The sequence below is a fragment of the Lacerta agilis genome, chromosome 2 (assembly GCF_009819535.1).
Source record: "Lacerta agilis isolate rLacAgi1 chromosome 2, rLacAgi1.pri, whole genome shotgun sequence".
Taxonomy (NCBI): domain Eukaryota; kingdom Metazoa; phylum Chordata; class Lepidosauria; order Squamata; family Lacertidae; genus Lacerta; species Lacerta agilis.
In genome coordinates, this window is record NC_046313.1 from 74,703,731 (window position 1) to 74,730,089 (window position 26,359).

The 26,359-nt window shown below is 40.4% G+C and overlaps 1 protein-coding gene across 4 annotated transcripts in view; it reads left to right on the forward strand.

Moving 5' to 3' along the window:
* The window catches only part of PPARG (peroxisome proliferator activated receptor gamma), a 63,633-nt gene that overhangs the window by 29,118 nt on the left and 8,156 nt on the right, over positions 1-26,359 (forward strand). For 3 of the 4 annotated variants that reach the window (XM_033140787.1, XM_033140788.1, XM_033140789.1), the window contains 5 exons: positions 9,268-9,498; positions 10,207-10,376; positions 11,639-11,777; positions 18,605-18,804; positions 25,322-25,772. In XM_033140787.1, the coding sequence (XP_032996678.1) occupies positions 9,276-9,498; positions 10,207-10,376; positions 11,639-11,777; positions 18,605-18,804; positions 25,322-25,772 (1,183 nt within the window). In that variant the 5' untranslated portion in view covers positions 9,268-9,275. The remainder of the gene's footprint in view (positions 1-9,267; positions 9,499-10,206; positions 10,377-11,638; positions 11,778-18,604; positions 18,805-25,321; positions 25,773-26,359) is intronic. The other variant, XM_033140790.1, reaches the window with a different exon arrangement.

Here is a 26,359-nt window from a genome sequence, read left to right on the forward strand (position 1 = left end):
CAAATTTTTCTCTTAAACTGTCTGTGAGGTTGCTGAAGAGCTGAAAAACAGGACGTTATCATTTGGATGGTATGCAGTCAGTTTAGGGTCGATTGCTGCAATATTCCCATAGTTGGTCATCTGATCTAGTCCAGCCTGGGGCCTGATCAGAACTTCAAAAGTAAGGAACTCTAATGCTTGGCTGTCCCAAAACAAAGGATACATTAGACTTTAAAGGAGCACCAGTGGTCTCTGATTTGTTTCTCCACTTTGCTGGGCAAAATAGCTTTTCATGGCTTCAACCTGTATCTTCCGGTGGTGAAAGGAGGCTATTGTGAGACCTCTTCTGAAAAGGGCTTTCCAGGACCCAGAATCTTTCCAGTTTCTGCTCAATGGCAAATCTCTGTCTTGTGGACAATCTGATCAAACTGCTTGAGACTGATTTCCAAATATTTTTGGACAATCTTGTAGACACATTTCAACCTCCCTTCTGTTTGGTTCCTGTGGTTGATGATCCATGCCAGGTAATGGACAGGATGAGCTGGATATTTTGATCTGTAAAGGATGCCCTCTCCCTCTCTTCTTTCTATTGGGGGCACATGTAACTTTCAAAGTGCTGAAAAGGTCATGGGCTGAATTATGGCTAAGAAACTGAAGTTGTGGTCAGACAAGATAAAGGTCAGTAGGTTATCAACCCAAGAAAGTGTTGTTGTTGTTTTTTACATATGATGCCAGCAACTGAGAGAGAGGGGAGGGGAAAGGGAGAGGTGGCAGGGGGGTTGTCTCAGTGTAGGCACATTGGATTGGTTCCACCACTGTGCCCACACCACACCAACCTCCCTGCCACTTCACCCCTCTTGGTTATCAGCAGCAACCTCCACATCACGAAGCCGTACTCTGCCGGCCACTACTATATGCAGTTAAACTATGTGCTCTACCACTGCGCAATGGTCCTTCCCACACTGTTAATGAGCTATTAATGAAACTGGCAGATTAAAAATCCATGTGCTGTTTCTTCCCCCCAAAATATTTTTAGTAAATAGTGTTTTGCCAGTCCTTTAGGTCAAGCATCCTTATTTTGTGAGTGTGACCCATCAAGCCAAACACAACCCACCAGTCCTGTACAGGCCCAGGGCTGTTGGAGAAACAGAACAATTATTTAGTCCAAAATAGATAAACATGCACTCACTAACACCCAGTTCCAGGACAAGGTTTTCAGAAGGCAATGTCAAGTTGACGGGGGGGGGGGGATATTTAGCCAACTAACGCAGAAAAGGCACTATGCTACATATGGCTCATAGCTACTTGTACTTCAAAAGTACAACAGGTAAGAGGATGGCTGAAGATTGCAGTCTGGGACTTGCAGTGGAATGCTAAGCCTACTGATTAATATAGGCTATGCTTTTAATGTCAGGGTCTCAGGGTGGAGCATAAATCAATCAATGGGACTTTCTTCCAGGTAAACATGGTGGGGCTCTGCAGAACTATAAACACACACATGAGTTGTGTCACATGAATCTATTATAATTAAGATGAAGGGGGTACTGCAAAACCCATTCAAACTCACCTGTCACCTTTACACTGTTAATTTTGATTACCACCTGCAATTTGATCTTCAGTGAACTTTGACGATGAACTCCTTTCCCTTTTTAAGCGCATAACTGAATGGGGTCAGATGTGCTCTGAGTTCACTGGTTATGCTCCCTCTGCTGACTCCGCAGCAGCACAGCAAAACAGCAATGGATAGGAAGACAGTCAGGAAGAAACTGTGCGAAACAGGAGCATAACGGTTGACCAGACTTAAACAACAACACGGCACAAGGCAGACTATGCATACATAATGGGTGGAACTGAAAGGAGTATGCAGTGCCCTGTTTTCCAAGCTGATTTTAAATGCATACATACATACATACATACATACATTCTATATTCTGACCAAATGACAATTACATGATATTTACATTACTATAACATGGTATTAACTTTACTACAGTATATGAATTTTAAGTCTATGAAGATAGTAAATATATTTGCAGCATGCTATTGGCCTGCGGTGTGTAAGGGTAGATATGTACATAGGCTGCCTGGTGCTAGCACTGCAAAATGGAAACTAGCACAGTACTGGCCTGCAGCTAGCACAGATATGAAGCAGAAAGCCAGCCTCAGCCTCTCTCCCAATTCACCATCCCCAGGGATATCCCTTATGTCACCATGGCCTTCCTGGTGCTGATCAAATGAATTAAACAGTTTGTATGTCATTGTCATAATAAAAATCAACATAAAATCCATATACCCTTACTTATTTTTTTCTCTCTCTTTTTGCCTAGTTGTATCTCTAGGAATTTCCTTTTTTGTAACTTTTCCTTTACAGGTTTTGTAAAAACAAGTATTAAATCAGGATGTTGTGGCTGCTTCTTTGTAACAGGTCTAGAGACAACATTCTGTATTTTCATCTGTTTGTAGTGAGGAAATGTCTAGAATGCAGTGCAGCAAGCCATTCAGGTTAACAGAGAGTAAGCATGGTTTACAGGGTAATTTGTGAACAGGGATTGGGGGGGTGGGGGGAGAGGTTGGTACCATGGTGATCTCTTAGGCATGTTTCTTTTATTTATTTAAAATATTTATAAATCACCCTTTTCCCAGGCTAATTCACAACAAATATATAGACATCACAATGCAAACTGTTGTGAAGGGGAAAGTGTGTCTCTCCCCAGCCCCCCCCCAAAGCTGCTTGTGAAAGAACTTTAAAAGTTCATGGCTAATATGCCCTGATCCTAATCCTGCTATTCGGGACACTAGAAATTCTATGTAAACTGTAATATTAGAAACAACACTGGGGATGAAAGCTGGCAACTCATCCAAGCAAATGTCAAATATCTTCATTAGATTTTTGTGTATGTGTGCAAATATTAGCTGTTCCTATAGAACACCTTTAACTGCTTCTCTGTTACAATACTCATCCCTATAAACCACTAAGAATTTTGCTGTTTACTATCTGTTTTTCTTCATTCTTCACTTATTTAACAACATTTACATACTGCCTGAATGTAGGAAAATTGATTGTAAGCTGTTTATAAAACCTCTAAATGGTTTATGGCAATTTTAGGGTGTGTGCTCATCTTAAACTGTGTCTGTACATTCAGTGACTGAATACTTTTGCAAGACAATTTCTATTACCCTTTGGCAGTTGGAGGGGGGAAAGACCCTTCAGATTATTTGAAACCAGGACTGCAATTTCAGGAGCCGGTATTATTTATTTATTTAAGTTCTAATCCTGCATGGAGCCAAATAATTGTTAAAAAATCTTGGGTGTCATCTAATTTTTAGAGAACCAGGTGAAATTAGTTTTTCACACCCATTATCTATATCTGCAGTTAAGTCTCCATTTCTACATTGTGTTAATCATTTGTTACATTTTATCTAGCCAGCTAGTAGTTTTGATGTTCCTTCATCTATTTCCATATAGGTTTTGGGTTATTAGCAAGCATAATAACTGTTGCTTTGGTGCATTGCTGAATAAAGCCTGCAGTGTTTTAAAAGAACAAGGTGTTCCTTTTTATTTTGATATAATGCTGTGCTCAGTAAATTACTTGCAGTAATTTCTAGTCATATAATTGCTGCAGGCACCTAGATGATCCCATTATGATACAGTCCACGATCCAAGTATATTATGCATTTTAAATAAATACACATTCTAATTTTATTTCTAGATAATTTCCAGATTTTTTCTGATATGCCTCTGTAATTATTGACACCCAAATCCGTTTGCACTATTGTAGCTACCTGCTGCGTCATAATGCCATCATGCTTAATGGCACCGGACTGCTTGACTAGCTGTACTCATTTCTAGTTCATTGCATTTTCTGGCACAAGGAGGCTGCAAACCTTTGGCCATAATGTTGGTATCGGACAGAATTTTCTCACTGAATACTTGAAACCTGGCCAAAAGGATGTGATGGTCCAGAATGCTTTCCCTCCATCATCACAGATAATTGTTTGTTTCTGAGTTTCTGTTCTGAGAATGTTAAACCTATAGCTTAAAGTCCCAGTCAACAATTAATCTTAGACAGTAGCTATATTTTGAACCGATGGGACTCTTGCAATGGCTGAGAAGAAAAGTGTGGTTGTGACGGAGTAGCAGATGATGGATCCCAACATGGATGGCTTCCAGGATGCAATAAATGAAACAGTAGTGCTTTGATGTTTGTGGACAAGGTGGCAATGCAGCTCACAGGCTTCCATCCCCATCTTCCCACAAAGTTAAACTGACTTTATTTCATGGGTTTTCCTCAAAGAGTTTTGTGAAGATACTGAAAATTCTCAGCTAAAGAAGTCCACTTCACAGAACTACATAATTTCTAGGCTCTAAAGAGATGGGGAGTGGCTGTTAAATTGCTTTAAGTTACTACTTTGCAAGGAATCCTTTCACCCCTCCTGCTTCTTTGAGCTCCTACTCCAATTTTGCTTTAGAATATTCTAGAATTAGTCAAGCTATCTTTGCTGAACAACAGTACAGTACCACCAGTCAAAACCTTTGACTCAAAGGTATAGCCTATACCAGGCATAGGCAAACTCGGCCCTCCAGATGTTTTGAGACTACAATTCCCATCATCCCTGACCACTGGTCCTGTTAGCTAGGGGTGATGGGAGTTGTAGTCCCAAAACATCTGGAGGGCCGAGTTTGCCTGACCTATACGTTCAGTACTTTTACCCGAATAAAGTGTGTTGTAATCGCTTTTTAAAAGCAAAACAACAGTATTTTTCCAACTTTCTCCTAGACATGTTTACTCAGAAGAAAATCCCATTGGTTTCAGGGGAGTTTATTTCCAAAGTCGTATGCTTAGGATTGCAAACTTAAAGGCATGCCCAGACTCACCCAGGTCACAGAGGACATCTGGTGCCTTAGCAGTGGCACCAGCTACTGTGAAATGTTTGCATATGTCACAGAGGAAGTTAAAAGTTGACACAAGCCTCTCCTCCTCATTCTTATAACGTTATACGTGATAAAATATTGCTGTCTTTCTCGCCAAAAGCTGCTTAGAAAAAGACATAGTGGTGTTAGCTGGTTCAAAGTAAACAGAGTCAGACAGGTTTTTATTACATAAAGGTGTAAAGTCCACACATGCCAACAGGTCCCAAGTTCAAATGAAATACCCAAGCTAAGTAAGCCTCTCTTTTTTACTTCTTTTACTCTTTTTTTAACAAGATTAGTTCTGATCTTGGGTATTTTGTGGTTCTAATTCAGCTTTCCCCAAGCTGGTGCCCTCCAGATGGGCTCCAACTCACCTCAACCCTAGACATTATCCATGATAGCTGTGGCTGACAGCAACATCTGAAAGGTACCAGGTATGGATAGGTTGTTCAATTTAAGCAGTAGCCTATATGGGAGGGGGAAAGCACCACCACAAACCCCAGGGAGCATAGGACCCAACTCCTAGGGGTTGAGGTCCCTTTGACCCCCCCAAAAAAATATTGGGGGGGGGGCAGGCTCCCGATGTTGATGGGCATTGCCATTCAATTGGTATGTGTGAACAATTATGTGAGGTAAGGCTTGCCTGGGTCCCCTGATATTTTATTCAAGTTGGCACCCCTGCCAGGGAGGTTCGCCTGGTGTCTTCATATTTTTAGGCACCAGGCAAAAACATTCCTCTTCAACTAGGCTGATTAATATTCTTCAGCCTTTTAAATGTGTTTGTGGGGAGTAGGGTGTTATTGTTTTGTTGTTTTGGTTTAATTATTTACTTGTGTTTTATCTTGCATTTTATGTTGTAAACTGCCCGGAGATCTTTTGATGAACGGAAGTATATACATTTAATAATGGTATTACAGTGGTAAAGTGTGTATGTTCAGAAAACCATCTAGGTGGTCTCAGCCTGTACCCTTTTCAATGTTATATATTAATTCTGGACTACATTGCAGAATTCTTGTAAGCGTTCCTGAGAAGAAGTATTTATTTATTTATTTTAATGATTTTTATTGCATTTCCACATAGACATATTATTTACACATAATATTATTACATCTTATTTTTCATTGCGTATATATATATATATATATATATATATACAGATAGTTTCTTAAAAAGGAAACTATACTAGACTGAACTAAAAAGGGAAAAGAAAAACTTCCACACTTCCTTCTTCTGTTGTTTTTGTAGTCGTTCTTAATTTGCGCAGTTTAACCTTCCTTATTCGATTAATCATCTGCCATGTACTATTCCAATAGTTACAATCTTCTAAATAACCATTTCCATATTTTCCCTTACGTTATCTTACGTACATTGTCCATGTATTCTATTAGTATCTATTAACTATACATTGTATTATTCTTTCATTGTACATGCCCAATAAAGAATTTTAAAATTCAGTTATGAGTTTCAGTTCAGACTGCTAGTGTTCTCATATTCCAAACATCTTATCCATATATACCAGAAATTTACCCCATTCCTTTTCATATGTTTCATTACCTTGCTGTCTGATTTTTGATGTCAATTTAGCTATTCCCATATACTCCACCGTTTTCTGACGCCATTCCTCCAATGTTGGGATTTGTTGTTGTTTCCAGACCTGAGCTAATATTATTCTTGCTCCTGTGGTAGCATAGAGGAACAGTTTTACATCATTTTTCTCAATATCATCTCCCACCATTCCCAACAGGAAAGCCTCGGGCATTTTATTGAACGTATATCTAAGGATCTTTTTTATTATTGTCTTAAGGTCTTCAGGTTTTTTAGTCAATTGTTTTTCTATCTCTTTCATTTTGTTTAAAATGTTTTCTTTATACCTTTCTCTCTCTCTCTTCCGAATGCAGTTTTGTTGTAGTAGAAAGCCTCTTATAACAGCCTTGCTGGCATCTCAGACTATATTAATATCTGTGCCTTTAAATTTAATTCAAAATAAGTATTTAGCTGTTCTTTTGCTTTTTCTAGGATTTTCCCATCATTCAATATGCTTTCATTCATCCTCCATCTGAATGTTTTACATTCTTTCTTTTTCCATTCCATTAGTGTAGCCCTGTGATCTGACAGGGTTTTTGGCAAAATTATGGATTTAATTACCTCGGTTGTTAATTCCTTTGGAATCCATATATGATCTATCCAACTCCAACATTGATTTGGTTCAGAATAAAATGTAAATTATTTTACTGTTGGATTTTTCCACCTCCATATGTCAACCAGCTCATTATTTTCTATCAAAGATTCAAATGAGGTTGGTAGTTTCCCTTGATTTAGTATTTAGGCTGCCATTCTAACCCCACTGATGTGGAAGTAAGCCCCAATGAATTCAGCAGGACTTTTGTTTAAGTAGAGAGGGGAAGGATTGTGTGGTAAATGTGCTTGAAATGCACTATATCAGGTGTGGGGATGTATCTGAATTGCAATAGTTCAGAAGCTTCTTGAGGACCAAAGTTTCTCCACACCTGCACTATATAAATGCTTGCTTTTATTATTATTAAATAGGACGCAGTGTAACCATTTCCCTTTGCAATGCCCTGATTATTTTATTTTATTTTATTTTTCATCAAGGTTTGGTATTGTTCCAGATTTACTGTGTCAGATTTGGAGATTCCTTTGCTAGATGGCTAGAAAAAATGTGTCTTTTCTCATACCAGTAGTGAATCATATGAGGCAGCCTTATACTGAGTCAAGAGTATTTGCTCATCTAGCCCAGCATTGTATTCTCTGATGAAGTGCCTTATCACTGTCTCAGGCAGGTAGGCAGGGGAAGGGGGATTTCCAGCCCTGCTAACAGAGGAAAAAAAGAGATCATACAGCAGATAAATAAAAACCATCCAAGTCAGAATAAAAACCAGATATAATAAAAAATACGTTCTCCTAACCAGTCCTATTTTGAGGCATGGACTTTTTGCAAAAGTACATTTTGTTTTTAAAGAACAGCAATATATCACTCAGATACTCACATTTTATTCAATGGAATGATGCAGCAAGTTTCCCTCAGGGTTTCTATGCCTCTTAATTTTTTAGCTTGCAAAAACCAAAATTGTGTTTTGGCCTTGCTATGCTCTTTGTTTTTGGTTAGCTGTGGATTGGCAATTTTCAGGGCACAAATGTTGGCTGGGATCCAAAGAACAACTGCTTATTATGTCCCATGTATGCTTTCGACTCGTTTCTTAAACAGTGCTCTCTTACCCAAGCTGTGTGGTAAACTTGCTTTTGCAAATGTGGGTTGTTTCAAAAGCCAGTACACATCTGGCATGGTCATCTGTTGTTAGTGTGTGTGTGTGTGTGTGTGTGTGTATCCCAAGTATCTCTCTTTGGAGCATGGACTTTCTATTTTGATTTCATCTATTTATCTGTTGGGATGGAAAAAAATTAATTATGTTTGCATTTAAAAGGGAACCTAATTAATCCACACTTTCTGAAGCAATATTCAAACTGAAAAAAGTAATCCGTTGAAATTTGCACGTCTTCAAATTTTGCAATGCAGATTGCCTACCAAGTAACGTCAACAAAAAAGCATATGCTAGAGTAAAGTATGCATCAAAATCTATATATTACTGAAAATAATATCAAGCGGGTTGGACTAGATGATCCTCAGGATCCCTTCCAACTCTATGATTCTATTATTCTAATATACTATATTAGAGGAAATTGCTTTGCAGAAATGTGTATGTTAGGCAAACCTGCATACCAATATGTGTATATTAGTAGAAATTCACTGATGAATCTTCATGAGTACTTGTGATATGCAAATGTGGAGACCTGGACTTTAAAACTGAAAACATTAGAAACTGAAATTGATATATCCATCCATCCCTACTTTCTGTGCATCCATTTTGCCCATCTGCTTTTTACCACTACTGTTTTCCCATTACCTTGATTTTATGTTGGTATGTTTAATTAAGGACGCGGGTGGCGCTGTGGGTTAAACCACAGAGCCTAGGGCTTGCCAATCAGAAGGTTGACGGTTTGAATCCCTGCAACGGGGTGAGCTCCCGTTGCTCAGTCCCAGCTCCTGCTCACCTAGCAGTTTGAAAGCATGTCAAAGTGCAAGTAAATAAATAGGCACTGCTCTGGCGGGAAGGTAAAAGGCGTTTCCGTGCGCTGCTCTGGTTCACCAGAAGCGGCTTTGTCATGCTGGCCACATGACCCAGAAGCTGTACGCCGGCTCCCTCGGCCATTAACGTGAGATGAGTGCCGCAACCCCAGAGTCGGACACGACTGGACCTAATGGTCAGGGGTCTCTTTACCTTCCTATGTTTAATTAAGGAACTATATTGATGTAGTCCCACCCCAAAAAACTCTCATTCATCTCTCTTTTGTTTCAGGATTTACAATGGTTGATACAGAAATGCCGTTTTGGCCCATGAACTTTGGAATTAGCCCAGTGGACTTCTCAGGGATGGATGAGCACTCACATTCCTTTGATATAAAGCCTTTCACTACAGTTGATTTTTCAAGCCTTTCTTCACAACATTATGAGGACCTTCCTCCTCTCACAAGAACTGACCAGATGGCTGTTGACTATAAATATGACGTGAAGTTTCAAGAATGCCAAAGTATGTCAGATTTTAAATGTTTGGTTGTTTTTAGCCATTGGGAAGGGTTTATGGATCTTTCATTTTCAATAGTGTATCTGAAACATAAAGCTCTCCCCTTTTGTTTAAACCAAACATAGTATATAGTCTATTTACATTTTTATATAAATGTATATAACTAGGATGTCTTTATTCTAAGCATATTCTGTATGTTTACCTCAGTTGAAACCACTGTTTGAATGGGATATCCACTTCTGGTTTAGAGGCCAACTATGATTTGTGGCAATTAAAAATTTTCCAGGTTGCATGTCACAGCCAATATGATTGCTGCAGCTACACTTTGCTGTAACATCTAGGCTGTACAAATTGTCCGCTAAGATGTTTACAATCGGTGTGGAGAGGAGAAGATAGAGGAAGAAATGGGTGTGTGAGTCTGAGGGCAAAACCATGATTTGGTTATGACACCTGACCTGGCCAATGGTTTGTCCAAGGCACACCACTGAGTTAATGACTGAAATGATATTTGCCCCACACATTCCCAGCTCATATTTCAGGCTGTTGACCTAATACCTTCTCAGTAGCCCTTTGCTAGATGTGGCTGGTTCATAGGTACATTTAATTTATTGATTGCTAATTATAACTAGATAGATCTGTTGCCAGTTTTGCCTATGTTAACAAGCATTTCAAGATTACAGTTAATTCCTCTTTAAAACTCTTTCTCTTGTTCAGATGAAATCAAGATGGAGCCTCCTTCTCCACCATACTTCTCAGAAAAAGTGCAGATGTACAATAAACCTCATGAAGAGACCTCCAATTCTCTAATGGCTATTGAATGCAGGGTTTGCGGAGACAAAGCGTCTGGATTCCATTACGGAGTGCATGCATGTGAAGGCTGCAAGGTAGGCAGTCTTCAGTAAAATCCATCCCTTTTAAAAAGTTTTCTATCATTTCAAAACATTTATTCCTTTGCCATGATCTGAAATGTGAGAGCATGCAGCTTCTGATGAGTGAGCAAGACATGGAACTTTCACATGTTTTGTCTGTTCTAAGCTGATTTCTAAGCTGATTTCAACTAGAAATGCCTTCCATTTCTAGTTGAAATGGAAACTGAATCATATTATTCTAAGGAGACAAAATGCATCTCCAGGTAGGAGGTCAACAGAAATAGGAGAGTGTCTCTCATACAGTCAAGGCCCGCCAGATAAACAGAAATCACACTTCTCACAAGATGTCCAAAACTGTTCAAGCTATAACATTTTTTTTGTCATACATAGTCTTTCAAATTACAGAAATGCATTTCTTTAAAACAGCGTTGTAATTTTTTTTTTTAAGGTATAATTTAACCCAACTTGTTTCTCCAAATTACTATTTAGGATATTATTTTTGCAAAGTTACAATCAATAAAATAAACAGTTGTTACACCTAAAATCAATATTTTTCTACTATCCTACATGTAACAAGTTTGTAACTTGTAGTTGTGTTAATCATAGCTACCTCCAAGCCTGCATGCTTGTGATGGTAATCAGTGCTTAAAAAAAAAAAAAAAGTTTAGGGGTACTCTCATTTTCCTACTCATTGAAATACTGCCACTCAATGAAGCCAACTTAGATTCACAAAATGTAAAGGGGTATGCGTACCCCTGCATCCCCCCAGAAAAAACCCCCACTGATGGTAACATCCATTGAAACCAAGAAGACCTTATTTTAAATAAATATATTTTATAAAATACTGCACTCTTCTGTTTGAACTTCTGAGCAATGGGTTGTTGTTTGTAATGTGACTTATTTCCCCTTAAATCTTTTTTTTTTGCAGATATATTTTTTATTTTCAAAAGTAAACAAAACTTAACACACATTTGCCAAATACATTTTTTACAGTATTACAAGAACTCCGCCGAGTTTTGACTTCCCTCCTTCTCTAGTTTTCTTAATTTACATCATTCGTCCGCTTTCCCTTAAATCTCAAATTCTATTTTCCCTATTACAATACCTCCATCTTGATCATACTTTTCTACTAGGTTGCAAGTATTTCCCCTTAAATCTTGTGGCACAGGTATCTCCGGAATAAATGGATAGATGTTTATTTTTACAGATAAGGCAGGAAGCAATGGAAGACTCCTTATAACTAATATTTTCTCCCCATTCCTTCATGTCCATTGAAGGGTTTCTTTCGCAGAACAATCCGGCTAAAGTTAATCTATGATCGGTGTGATCTCAACTGTCGCATTCATAAGAAAAGCAGAAATAAATGTCAGTACTGCAGATTCCAGAAATGCCTTGCAGTTGGAATGTCACATAATGGTGAGGATATTACTTTCGTCTTCTTCTTCTTCCGGTAGTTTGGCATTATGACATATTTTGATGTGTAGACAAGTTGTGTCCCCTAGAGTTTCCAAACCATCTTCAAAGGCATCTCCATGTAAAACACATTGCAGTAATCTAACCTAGAGGTTGCCAGAACATAGACAGCAGAAGTTAGGTTATCCCTGTCCAGATAAGGGTGTAGCTGGGCCCACAGCTGAAGCTGATGGAAGGCACTTCACACACCATTGAAGACATTTGAGCCTCAAGCAACAGTAATGAATCCAGAAGTACCCACAAGCTACGTCTACAAACTTGGGTGTATGGCTGAAAATAAAGAGAGCCCAAGGGCCATCTTACACAGGCGAATAGTTTCTGTGTGACCCCACAGATAGAGCTTTGAGAAGGTAAGAGTATGAGGTGAAGTGTTGCTCCTAGGATACACTCCCACTGTGGTTACTGGAGCTCTGTTTGAAACCCAGCAATCAAAAAAAGTGAAGCAGGACCATTAAGTGATAATTCACACAGCAGCCCAAGCACAAAGTTCCTCCCAGAAGGAAGAAACATGCTCACCAAGCCAAACAGCTGGTTGAGATCTGCATTTGTCAGCAATATGCTAACTGTTATTTATGTGCCGTGTCTGTTGTACACAAGCAATATTTATCATTCTTTAAGTTCCCATCACTACTGCTGTTTTCTGTTCTTATTGCATCATAGTATCTCAGGCATATATATAGAAATAAGCTGTATCCTTCTGTTTCCAATCTAATACATGGAATATAGAGGTTACAAAAAATATGCTACATGTGCAGTGGACTATTTGTCATCGGTGCCTCAAATTCTATCACATATAGCTGTAAATTTGAGTATGGAAGTCTGTGGAAGAAAAATTGATTTGGGGAGTCACTGTGGGTTAAACCACAGAGCCTAGGGCTTGCCGATCAGAAGGTCGGCGGTTTGAATCCCTGCGACGGTATGAGCTCCCGTTGTTTGGTCCCAGCTCCTGCCAACCTTGCAGTTCGAAAGCACGTCAAAGTGCAAGTAGAAAAATAGGTACCGCTCCAGACGGGAAGGTAAATGGCATTTCTGTGCAGTGCTCTGGTTTGCCATAGCAACTTAGTTGTGCTGCCTACATGAACCGGAGGCTGTACGCCGGCTCCCTCGGCCAGCAAAGCGAGATGAGCGCCACAACCCCAGAGTCATCTGCGACTGGACCTCATGGTCAGGAGTCCCTTTACCTTTAGAAAAGTGGTGGGTAGGAAAGGACTTGAGCACCTTCTCTGCCTCCATCCCCACTATTATGTGTTGAAAATCTTCCATTCCCACAGTAGGCAACATGTGGTTTTCCAGATGCTGCTGAACTACAACTCTCATCATCCCTGACCATTGGCCTAGTTAGCTGAGGTTGATGGGAGTTGTAGACTGACAACATCTGGAAAGATGGTGGTCTTCTACTGCCACCCTTAATGACCACAGTTTTAGATAGCTTAGTCTTTATTGTTGTGTGAGGTCCAAGCTAAGACTTAGTGTGCTGACGCAGGACAGTTTAAAATACATCCTCTCTGTACTTTAAGGTTATCTTTATAAATTCATGTGAAAATACCTAACATCAGAATCCTTGAGAAAAGAAATTATAATGAAGATTCTGGAGACTTTCCTTGGCAAAGCCAGATGAAAACAGGAATAGAATGTCATAACATAAAGACTTATGTAATTCAAAGAGAAAAGAATTGCAGGCATGACTGGGAAAATATAGTCAGTGTGGTTTTTGTTATTCTCATAATAAAATGCAGTTTGCTGACGCCAAAAGGAAATCTTAATTTGGTATGCTAATACCAACAAACAAATTGTTATGATAAATATTTTCTCAAATAAGATTTTTTTTTAATTTTAAGGACTAAAACATTCACAAATATTTTTGTAGAACTTCTTAGACTTCCACTCTTGTTAAGAAAAGCTTTTAAAAGATATAACCAAATGACAGTGACTCCCGTTGAAACCTATGCTTCATACTAGGAGTCAGAATGAAAAATGTAGCAATTCTTTAAAAGATTTGGCAGTAGTTTTATATCTACGTCTACTTGGTATGATCCACCAATTCTTGCAGCTGTCTTATAGCTCCATGTCTTTCAGTTTGGACTGGAGATCTAGGCTGTTTCTTCATCATTGTGAGTGGGAACTAGGTGCTGATGTTTCCCTTGGATATAGGATAAGCTTTTTGCATCATCCAGAGTTATTGTCATTGTCATTGTTCTACCATCTGGTGAAGTTTAGTCTAATGCCTGCCCTCCTTCTGCTGTCTACACACATGTATCATTGAACCAAAGGAGACAGGCATGTAGCTGCTGAATTCACAGCTCACCACAACTGCCAACACAAGCCCATCCTGATCAGTATATTGACTGCCAGGATAGACTAGAGTTTAAGGGTGGTAGTCAGCAGTTCAAAAGCATACCAGCGTGAGTAGATAAATAGGTACCACTGTGACTGGAAGGTAAACAGAGTTTCCATGTGCTCTGGTTTCCATCACGGTGTCCCATTGCGCCAGAAGTGGTTTTGTCATGCTGGCCACATGACCCGGAAAAGCAGTCTATGGACAGATGCCAGGTCCTTCAGCCTTAAAGCAGAGATGAGCACTGCACCCCATAGTCAAATTTGACTGGACCTAACTGCCCAGGGGTCCTTTACCTTTAACTAGTCAGCTAACTATTACTCAGGGCAGACCCACTGACAACAGGGGCCATTTCTAACTTAGGTAAGTTAATTTTATTGAGTCTACTCTTAATAAACATTAGTTGACTACAACCCTAGGTATATAATATTACTCCAGAGAAAGCTAGCTGTTAAGCAAGTCATGTGGCTGCTGTGAGGATCTGCAACCCTGTTTCAAGTTACCCCATCTCCACTCCTCTGTAGTGGCCCACTTTGCATGGAGAGATCACTCCTATGTTCCTGTTCCTCCTCCTCCTCTCTAGCCAGCAGAGAAAACAAACTACAATCCCTGGTTTAGTGTTCTGTCCGAGCCAGGGATTGTGGTTTGTTTCACTCCGAGCAGGTCATGACCGGAAAGCCAAGAGCAAACCTTGGCTCAGCATGGTAGTTTATTATCAGTACAAGAAACTGTGATCTCTTGTTTGTATATAACAGGGATTATGATGTGTTTCACTTGTTTGCTAGAGGGCAAGAACAAAGCGGGAGCCTTCTGTGCATTCATAGTAAACTTTTAAGTACCATTACTGTGACATGCAAACACTGTCATAGGCTAGTACAACTTACGCTTACTTATCCTTGTCCCTACACTAGAACTTTAGCTGCTGCTGTCAAAGGACAAGAAGAAACACAGTATAATAATACTGGAGTAAGTTTTATGTTACACAAAAAGGGAAAGTACAGTACTTGACAATGGATTGCTGTTTTCAGCTACAGGCCTGCGCCTTTTGTAATACCAAATGCCACCTTCAGTGATAAATACACCTCCCATTTCATGCTAGCTAGTTATCCAACAGGTTAACTTTCTCCTCACATGCTTCCCATTTATTGTATGTTTTTTGCTAGGAAGAACAAACACTGTGTAAATTGTTTGTGACTTCACTATTCGGAGTTACAAGGATACTGATAAATGTGCTACCTCAGATTTTCAGTGCAAGATCTGACCACAACATCACACATAGCAAAATGATAAAATCATGAAAGATCAGACTCTCCTACATTTGTATGGATTAACACAGGCTTCCCCAGCCTCGGCCCTCCAGATGTATTTGGCCTACAACTCCCATGATACCTAGCTAGCAGGACCAGTGGTCAGGGATGATGGGAATTGTAGTCTCAAAACATCTGGAGGGCCGAGGTTGTGGAAGCCTGGATTAATGTATCAATTCCATTGGGTGTTCAGAAATAGCGTAGCATTGAAACTACTAGTTATTGACTAAAATAAATGATATTTATGACTATTTATAAACAACAGGAAAGTTCTAACAAATTTTCAACTCAACTATGCCAAAACTCTTATTCATATTTCTAACGAACCTGAATATATTGTTGAATACAACAACATAATTTTAACCTGACCACATTTTTCCATACGTGTACTTTCCATTTTAGGGTGATAGCCTGATTGTCTGGATTTTTCATCAGCTATCACATCCTATCCATCATCTACAGTTGCTTTCTATGACTTGAGAAGGGAAGCCACATGACACAATGCAACTTAAGCTGACCTCCAGCACTTGAGGTTTATAGCACTTACCTAGGAAATTCTCAGATTGTTAAAGGTGTAATGTGGTTTACTGTGAGTTTATTGCAGGCAAACACAGCAGGGCAGCTTAGGAACACAGGGATTGTCAGTTGCCTGCTCTGTTAAGGGCTATAAAGCCTAAGTACATGGAAATGTGTAGTAGAAATGAAGACTGTAAATAATACCATTGCCACTTTTAGGAAGGGAAGCACACAGCTCTTCAAGATACATAGAATACATACAGCTGAAACTGCAAAACATTCCAAAGTAGCACCACGTCGACTATTCCTCACTGCTTCCAGAGCACTAAGACTTCCTTGCATTGGTGGTGCCTCAGAGGGAGAAGAGCCGAATTTGCAAGATGAATTAAGGCAGAGGTGTTCAGTGTTTGGAGTGCCACAGAGGGCACTCTGCAGCACTACATTGAGGGACAATTCAGCCAGAATATTAGAGGTCTTGGTGACCACAAAAACCCTATTGGGTTCAGACATAGCCCACAGACCATGGGTTAGCCACCCCTAGTCTATAGACTAAGGGCTACATTTTGGTTTCCTATGTCTTTTAATCCAACACTTTGATCACAGACATAATACATGTACAAATTCACCCAGCAAGAATAAAATCAACCAATTTGGATGCTGAGATTTCCTACATGCAGGCTTTGGGGTAATGTATGAGGTTTGAAGATACACAGGAAACCATTTTTCCCAACGGCAAAGCATCAGGCAGCTTGACAATGATTTCTCACTGGCAACTGACGAAATGTATAGGCTGTCTGTGCAGGGGAAAAGGATACTGCATGCTGGAGTCCAAAGCAAATATCAGTTTCTATTGGAAGGAATCGTAGGGAGGGGATTTTTTCAGAAAGATGTCTAAATTTACACTATACTAAGAGAGCCTCTGCCCCCTGTGGAGCTGCTGGGCCCCATTCAGTTTTGATGGTGGTGTGAAGAATTGATCCCAAAAGTACCCAGATTGAAATGGCTGGAGATCCGGGAGGTGCTCCTTCTTGGGAACAGAGTTTACTGAAAGCCAACTATGATGGAAATAAATCAGTGTCCATCCCTGGTGACAAGCATTGAAGCAAGCCGCTGATCAAAGTTTTCCTTGTGTTTGGAGCTATCGGAGACTCTTTCCAGGTGTGACGGAAATGCTGCTTCTGACCTGTCAGGGAACTGTCCCCGGCACAGCACAAGGTGGTGGAAGGGCTCTCGGGATGCTACAGAGAGCTCTGGACCCACCTGACCAGCAGAATCTCCTCTGGCAGCGGAGGGAAGCAGCGAGGCTTCCAGCGGGGAGGGGCATGGGTCTTAGGGGATGGACGGTCGAGGCTCTGAGGATGCAGAAGAGACCCTGCACTCCCCTAGCCAAAAGGGGCGATGAAGGAAGCACGCAAGTTCTGTCACCCCAAAGGCGTCGAGGGGTGAAACGAAAGTATGGAAAGCGGGGTTTCCGTATACCAAAACTCTTTCGTTGGGGTCAGAACAGGAAGGGGCCATTCCCGGATTCTGAAGACGCTTGATACAGAGATGAACTTATTAGCTCTGCACTGTACAGAATCTAGTCAGGCAGAGGTGGGGGGAGAGAGGTGGCCAATGAAGGCTCAGCTAGGTGTTGTTTTTTGTTGTTGTTGTTGTTGTTGTTGTGCTCCCCTGGCTTGCAGCATCCAATCCTTAAAGGCAGGAGGCAGGATTTCTTCGCTGCAGCCTTTAACCCTTCATTGCCTGTGACTTGTGAGCCGGGCAGAAAAAGCAGTCAGTCCTTTGAAATAGAAATGCCGGTATTTTACGGGATTTTGAAAAATCCGGGACAAAGGCAGGAAACGCATTTAAAAACGGGATTATCCCGCCGGAAATGGGACACTTGACACCTAAGAACTTACATGACCCAACAACATGGTGTAACCAAGGGTGTGTTGAGTGCTCACATACTAAAAATAAATATATAAATAAAAATGGCCCTTGGAAACTGTGCTAAGTTGTTGTGCAATGTATACCTCATTTATCAAACGTCTAATCTAGCATACTCCCACAGCCTGACCACAATTCACCCTCCCATTTTCCCCTCCTTTATTTCAAGAGACTTATTTTCAGAGACGCTTAAGATTCAGAGAGGCTTAAATTTGTTTATTGGTACTGATGTATTGATGTTTGACAGCTCTGATGAAGGCCAACCTAATCATGAGGCGCTGGCAACACCAGTCACCTGGCCACTCAACTGCCGAATGCACATGCCCTTGAAATGAATTGGAGCCTCTCTATTCAGGCTTCTAGTCGAATGAACAAAATACACCTAAATTTTCCTTATAACCACACAACTTGTTGCAAGCTTGTGATCTCAGGTTGCCAAGCCCAGATGCTCTCAGGAACTGATCTATGAAGCCTATCACGGCCTGCACATTTTATGGGTTTATCAATATGTTTCCATTCTTTTTAATGCACTTTTCCCATTATTATTTTTGAATCCATCTTGAAAACCTGTAGAAGAAGACTTTGCCTATACAAATAGAATTTGCAAAGCGTTTTACAATTGCATGTTAGCTGCACTTCATTCCTGTTGTAACATTTCCCATTCCCTGCTCTCCTTTCTTCAGCTATCCGGTTTGGGCGAATGCCACAGGCTGAGAAGGAGAAGCTATTGGCGGAGATTTCTAGTGATATCGACCAGCTAAATCCCGAGTCTGCTGACCTGCGGGCCCTTGCCAAGCTCCTGTATGATTCATACATAAAGTCCTTCCCGCTAACCAAAGCCAAGGCGAGGGCGATCTTGACAGGAAAGGCAACAGACAAGTCGGTTAGTTCTCTCTGCTTCCTATTCTCTTTTTCAGGCAAATGATTTACCATACTAACGGATCAGTATTTTATGTTACTTTGTTTTTAAAGCCTCCTGCATTTGGCAATTACATATTTCAAGCTATGAAACACAGGAAATGTTTTTAGATAGGATAAGTAAACATTATTTGAATAACCTAATAAAATATTTGAATGCAGTACAAGAATGCGAAGGTCAGCATAACCTTTTTGGACTTGCTGAGCCCCACTTCTTCCTGTTCCATCACCCTGTTTTCCATAGGTTATCTCCCACATTAATCCAGCAGGGCTATCCAGTAGAGAAAATGATGTAATACTTATTTCAAACATCCTGAGCATCGTATGCTGCCTATGCAGACCAGGTCCCTAAAATCCATTCTTAGGCAGATGTTGAGGCTTGGGTTTGTGAAAATATACATTGGGAGGCTTAGTTTGGTCAGAATCGAGTACAGTCGTACCTTGGTTTTTGAACAGAATGCGTTCCGGATGTCCGTTTGACTTCTGTAATGTTTGGAAACCGAGGCACGGCATCTGATTGGCTGCAGGAGCATCCTGCAGCCAATCGGCAGCTGCACCAGACGTTCGGCTTCCAAGGCAAAGTTCGCAAACTGGAACACCTACTTCCAGGTATGTGACGTTCGAGTTCCGAGTTGTTCTTGAACTAAGCTGTTCAAAAACCAAGGTACGACTGTATACACTTCCAGAGTAAACACTAAACACATTACCACCATAGCCGCTAGAAGGCTGTGAAAAATTGTGTCCTGGGGTTTTTAGACCCACATACTATGAAACGAAAGAGATGCATTGGTTGCCGGGTGTTTATTTTTTTTCAGCTTTCCTACTCCACTATACAGAGTGTGAGTTAAACTACAGACCCCTTTATTTAAACACAAACCACATGCAGAGGGAAAACCCATTAGAGAAAGAATGAATTTTAGCAGGCCAATCCAAGCCTGCAGCCAACAGGTTGACAACCTGCCAACAGAAAATAGGGTGGAGCTGTAGTGCCTACTCCCTTGTCCTGGCCACACCCAAAATGCGAGTAAGGAGGCCTTCCTGCATTGCCACCACCCAGGACCCCATAACTCCAGGTAGATGATACAGATTCACCTTGAAAGCAATCCCAATTTTGTCCCTGCATCCCATAGTCTGAAGCAGCAAAGCTCTGTGCCCACCAATGACCCTAAAAGTTGCTGAATGAGGACACTGCACTGAACTTAACTGTTTCCCTTTTGAACATTCCTGCCACAAAAAGGTGAGGAAACTCTTTTTCATCACCCTTTTACTCATTACCAAAAAAAAGCAATACAGATTTTTTTGCAGTGCCTTGTGATACCTCCCTGTTCTGCATGGGTATTGCTGTTTGGCTATACAAGCAGCGGCACTAACAAACTGACCACCAGAAACATGATTCTGAAGCCAATGTAAAGTATTAAATGATTCTAAGTGGGCAATAGGAAGGATTAAGGAAATCAGAATTGAAGCACATAATGAAACATTTTTGTATATAACATCTATTGCTGTGTGTGACTTTACTGTATTATAAAACATGGCAGCATTACAATCCACATTATGACACCATAAAACCATTTTAGGCTTATATAGAATATTGTGTATTTCATTGCCCTCTTCTTTTGTTTTACAGAGTCAGTTATGTTAATTTATGCACAGAATTGGCCCTAAACATGTTTGATTATGCCATTACATTTTATTGTGCTGTTGTGTATTGGACAACAGCAGACACTGCAGACTCCTTTGCAACTTCGGAGTATTCAGATGTAAGGGATTGTATGAGTGGTAGGTTCTTCTTATCTAGATTGCATCTGAATTGCATCTGATTCCTTAAATATAGTTGGCACATACAAAGAAAGTTAAGCACTTTCTATGTACCATGGAATTGGGACGGGAAAGAAATTCTGTTTGGTTCACATTTTAACACAGTATACCCACAATTTACATACATTTAATTTGCGCACTTTCAGCTTTACATGCTTGGTAAAACAACAACAACAACAACAACCCCATGCATCCAGGAAAAATCCCATCCAAAATGTTTTGACTATGCGTAATTTTGGCTTTAGGTTTGATCCCCGGACATAACCCCTTTGTAAGTTGAGGGCTTAGAGTACCTAATTCACACTTCCAGAAAGCATGTTGTACACAAATGATTTGTACATAAACAGTGGACATTGGTGGAAAGTGTACATCAAAATGTATGCATTAGTAAAAAATAACATAGGAAAGTGAAATTCATTGCAAAAACATGTATACAGTGGTACCTCGCTAGACGAAAGGCATTCGCTAGCGAAAGGCTGCCTCGCAAGACAAATTTTCCTATGGGCTTGCCTCGCAAGATGAAAAATTTTCGCGATTCCCCCCCCCCCCGGTCAAACTGCTCTTCCCCCATTGGTGCTTCGCAAGACGAAATTTTCGCTATACGACAGCACTCGCAGAACGAATTAATTTCGTCTTGCGAGGCACCACTGTATTGGGCAAAATTATGTATATTGTGCGAAATGCACACTAAAATGCTGAAGATTTTTTTTGTTGGGACTATTTTTTAAAAAACTGATACATAAATGTAGCACACCAAATTTAAGACTGGGAAATGACAAATTGAGAGGACCCCAAACTTGGCTTATTTGTACCTCCAAATCAATGGGAGAATTAGCATGAGATTAAATCTGGTTGAAATCGTTGGGATTTATTGGTGCCTAACAGTGACTGCATTCTGCCCCTTGCATAGCAATTCAATCTATGCCACGTAAAATCTGATTGTGGCAGACACCAGACCCGGAGCACCAGCTCCTGGGGGCAAAGCCCTTTTGGGGCTCGTTTGTGCCCCCCCCCATAAATACTGTCTACTCCCATGGGTACTTGGCGTTACATCAAAGGAGCATCACAGTTAGTGATGCATACCTCAAATATTAGGACGCGGGTGGCACTGTGGTCTAAATCACTGAGCCTACGGCTTGCTGATCAGAAGGTCGGCGGTTCAAATCCCCACAACGGGGTGAGCTCCAGTTGTTCAGTCCCAGCTCCTGCCCATCTAGCAGTTCAAAAGCATGTCAAAGTGCAAGTAGATAAATAGGTACCACTCTGGCGTTAAGGTAAACAGCGTTTCCGTGCACTACTCTGGTTTCGCCAGAAGTGGCTTAGTCATGCTGGCCACATAACCCGGAAGCTGTCTGTGGACAAACACTAGCTCCCTCGGCCTATAGAGCAAGATGAGCATCGCAACCCCAGAGTTGTCCGTGACTGGACCTAATGGTCAGGGGTACCTTTACCTTTACCTTTACCTTTACCTCGAATATTAGTTGATACTCTCCTTTCTTCCCCATCTTAAAAATTATTTATTTTCAGCTCAGAAAACCTTATAACGCTGTTCCTAAAAAAATAGTTTGACAACTGGAGCCCAAGTACAGTAGTCAATTTTGAAGAACTGTTGTTACATCCCTAATAGCCCTAGTTATTTTTGCAAGATTTGCAAAAGCTTTCAGGGTTCGGTTTGCCCAAGTGATCTTGTGTTTGGTGAGCTAAGGTGAGCTAGTTAATTTGGACCATGTAAGTGACTTTGTGGTGTTTGAACATGATGCTAATGCACTGCTCATGCAATTTATATGGGGTGTGCTCATGTGATCTTGTTTGTCTCTGAACATTGAAGAACCTGCCACCAGGGTAGAATTTACCAGCATAAAACTATAAATGAAAACACAACCCCCTGTAAAATGGTCTTTCTCAAGCACACTTTAAAAGCACTATAGTAAGAATAAATGCGCTCATTCAGTAAATAACGAGTAAAACTTTTATTATTATTTGTACTGTAATGGACTTTGTGTTCTGAAAACGTCAAAATGTTTACTATGGACACAATTTAAAGTTATGTTCCTCGTTTTAATTGTGCCCACATCTGCGTCACATGTAAATGATTGGTAATGCTCAAGTAGTTTGTGCAGTCTGAAATTACTAAGTAACCAGCCTTTCTCTGGAATGCACTGCTCTCACTGGCTATGGCAAAATAAACTTCCAAGTTACAGAGTCCATTTCAGCCTCTCCAATTTGTACTAGTTTGCATCTTCCTGCTACACCAGCACACCAGCACTGCATGTCCCCTTACCAAATTGAAACATTCGTTTAACATTTTCTTGGCTATTGTGAAATATCTTTCTTCCATGCTGCTTCGAACGGAGCATCTTATTTAATAGGTTGCTAACATTCATATCTATATCTTCATCCAAATAACAGAGCAGTGAATAGGAACAGATGTCATTAATGATACGTTGCTTGAGTTTGCTGGAATAGCAACTCAACTTGCTGTCTATAAGTGATAATAATTCTGTATAAGAAAGCATCGTGTAAATGCCTTGGTTTTCAAATAGTTACTTGGAAGTCCAGATTAATTAATGTGGTGTGCGTATTGCAGCTGTGCCTTCTCTTTACCATTTGTAACTGTAAGCCCAGTATATTATAATGGAACAAATGAGTTCTACATATCCATGTTCTTTATTTGATTATCACAAACATAATGTAAAATAGCCATCTTTGATCAGATACCACAGAATGTACCTGGTTTAACCTCAGGCACAATAATTTTTCAGCGGTAGTTGAAAAACCACAATTATTCTTAAAGAATATATTCAAAATACTGTAATTGCATTGTACTGCAGTGTTCAGTAACTCTATGGAAACCCAGATTAAATGTTTCCCATGCCTAATGTTTCAAACATATCAATACTTTGGAATACTAAATTCATCTGTGCATTTAGGATCAGTGGTTTAGGGTACAACCCTATATTGAAGATCCACAAGCTACAGGGGCTGTATGGATCTGTGAAAGACCCCCAACACCAGCAGAATATTCAATATACTGCTGGCATGATGGATAAGAATAAGCCTTGAAGTGCTTTAGAGAGCTGAAGGTGAAATTTATTTACAGGGAACTGAATTTAAAAAATGTCCCGTAACCAAGGAAATGAGCTATAGTATTTCTCAGATCCAAAAATGAAACATAAATATCAGTGTAACTGTCCTACAAAAATTCATTGGGACTGATGAGAGTTGTCATCCAACAACATCTGAGGAGCAATATGTTGGCTATACGTGATGCACATTTTAAGTACATTTAGGACAATTTCATTTTAGTTAACTGATCACATTTATCCTCAGTTAACTAAAATGAAATTATTGCTGTAACCTTGCAGTTGTTCCATTTGGGTTGAAATGAACTATTTTGAGGTAGCTGTCATACGTTTTCAACTCAGATAATTGGGTCCAGTCTCATCCGTAGTAGTTTCCTAGCTGACTATGACTATGAATTTGCGGGTGGCGCTGTGGGTTAAACCACAGAGCCTAGGGCTTGCTGATCAGAAGGTTGGCGGTTCAAATCCCCGTGACGGGGTGAGCTCCCATTGGTTGGTCCCAGCTCCTGCCAACCTAGCATTTTGAAAGCACGTCAAAGTGCAAGTAGATAAATAGGTACCACTCCTGTGGGAAGGTAAACAGCGTTTCCGTGTGCTGCTCTGGTTCGCCAGAAGCAGCTTAGTCATGCTGGTCACATGATCCGGAAGCTGTACACCGGCTTCCTCGGCCAATAAAGCAAGATGAGCACTGCAACCCCAGAGTCGGACACGACGGGACCTAATGGTCAGGGGTCCCTTTACCTTTACCTTTACATGCTTTGTAATAGGTAGGTAGCCGTGTTACTCTGCCATAGTCAAAACAAAATAAAATAAAAAATTCCTTCCAGTAGCACCTTAGAGACCAACTAAGTTTGTTCTTGTTATGAGCTTTCGTGTGCATGCACACTTCTTCAGCTGACAGGTATCTGAAGAAGTGTGCATGCACACGAAAGCTCATACCAAGAACAAACTTAGTTGGTCTCTAAGGTGCTAATGGAAGGAATTTTGTTATTTTATTTTGTTATGCTTTGTAATGTTTGTTTCTAGGGAAAGCACTTGATGTACTGCAATTTAAATCCTGGCTTTAAAGAGTGATAGTTTCTTAATGATCATTCTGGATTCTTGTAAAAAGATTATTTTATCAGGCTAAAGTAAAAAAAAAATCAATGACAATAATGTGTTCCCAAAATGATTTTAAAAATGTTCTTAGTCTGTTTACTTATTTTTTTCAAAATGAAGTTTTTCTTAAATTATGACTTTGTTTAGGGGAACAAAAATCAATTTGTTTGCATGGAGCAATTTGTAAAGCAGCCTACCTCCAGATTTCTTTGCAAGCATGGGAAAATGTCATGGCCTGATTTGCTCACTTGCAGATGGTTTAAGCATCCTAACCCTCTTTGTTTTCATTGGTCTCTGAGGCTTTTGACTCCTAAAATTACTCCCCTAAGTATGCCAGTGGAGTACATACTCATTCCCTGTCAACTTCTTTCTGTTCTTGAACCATGATTCATCCTTCCTAATTTCTGTGTATCTAGTTTCAGTAGCACAGTGTGCTGTATGTAGGAAGGAAGCCTGACAGTCAGCTGTATTTGCCTTTTTCAGCCATTTGTCATTTATGACATGAATTCCTTAAAGATGGGAGAAGACCAGATCAAGTGCAAACATCTGACCCCCATGCAAGAGCAGAATAAAGAGGTTGCCATCCGTATCTTCCAGCGCTGCCAGTTCCGTTCCGTCGAGGCTGTTCAAGAGATCACAGAATTTGCCAAAAATATTCCAGGTTTTGTAAGTCTAGACCTGAACGACCAAGTAACTCTCCTGAAATATGGGGTTCATGAGATCATCTACACACTCCTTGCCTCCATGATGAATAAAGATGGTGTTCTCATTTCCAATGGACAAGGGTTCATGACTCGGGAGTTCCTGAAGAGCCTCCGGAAACCCTTTTGTGACTTTATGGAGCCCAAGTTTGAGTTTGCTGTCAAATTCAACGCACTGGAATTAGACGACAGTGACCTGGCAATATTTATAGCTGTCATTATTCTTAGTGGAGGTAAGTGTGACACAACCATAGTTATCCTTGGGCTGGAGTGAACCTTGAGCCACCATGCATATCTCAGCACACTAGCCATATAGTTTGCCCTTCAAAGGGCTTGATGCCTTACCTGTTTCTGCAGGACAAGAAATGGCGGCTGGGTTTACTGAGTCCTGGTAAGCTGCAATATAAAGTGCATGAGCTGCCTTGAGATCTTCATGGTTAACTCTGAAACTATTTGTGCTAAGTAGGCTCTTGCCTTCAAAGGTCCAGTTCACACTATGGTCACTTTCACACCATACGTTTAAAGCACATGGCTGCCTCCCAAAGTATCCTGAGTCTGTTATAGATGCAGGGAATTGTAGTTCTCTGAGGGATCAACTACAGTTCTCAGGATTCTTTGTGGGTAGCTGTGTACTTCGAATGTATGCGGTTAAATTGACCTGCATATTCCTTTGATTTCAAACAGAGGCCACTGGAAGCAGAACAGCCCTCTAAACCCTATGGCACACATGATGCAACTGCTGGCTTGATGTGGGTAATGGGAAGGAGTGATCCACCAGGTACAGCAGTCTCACTTGGAGCTATCTTCCATCACCACACCT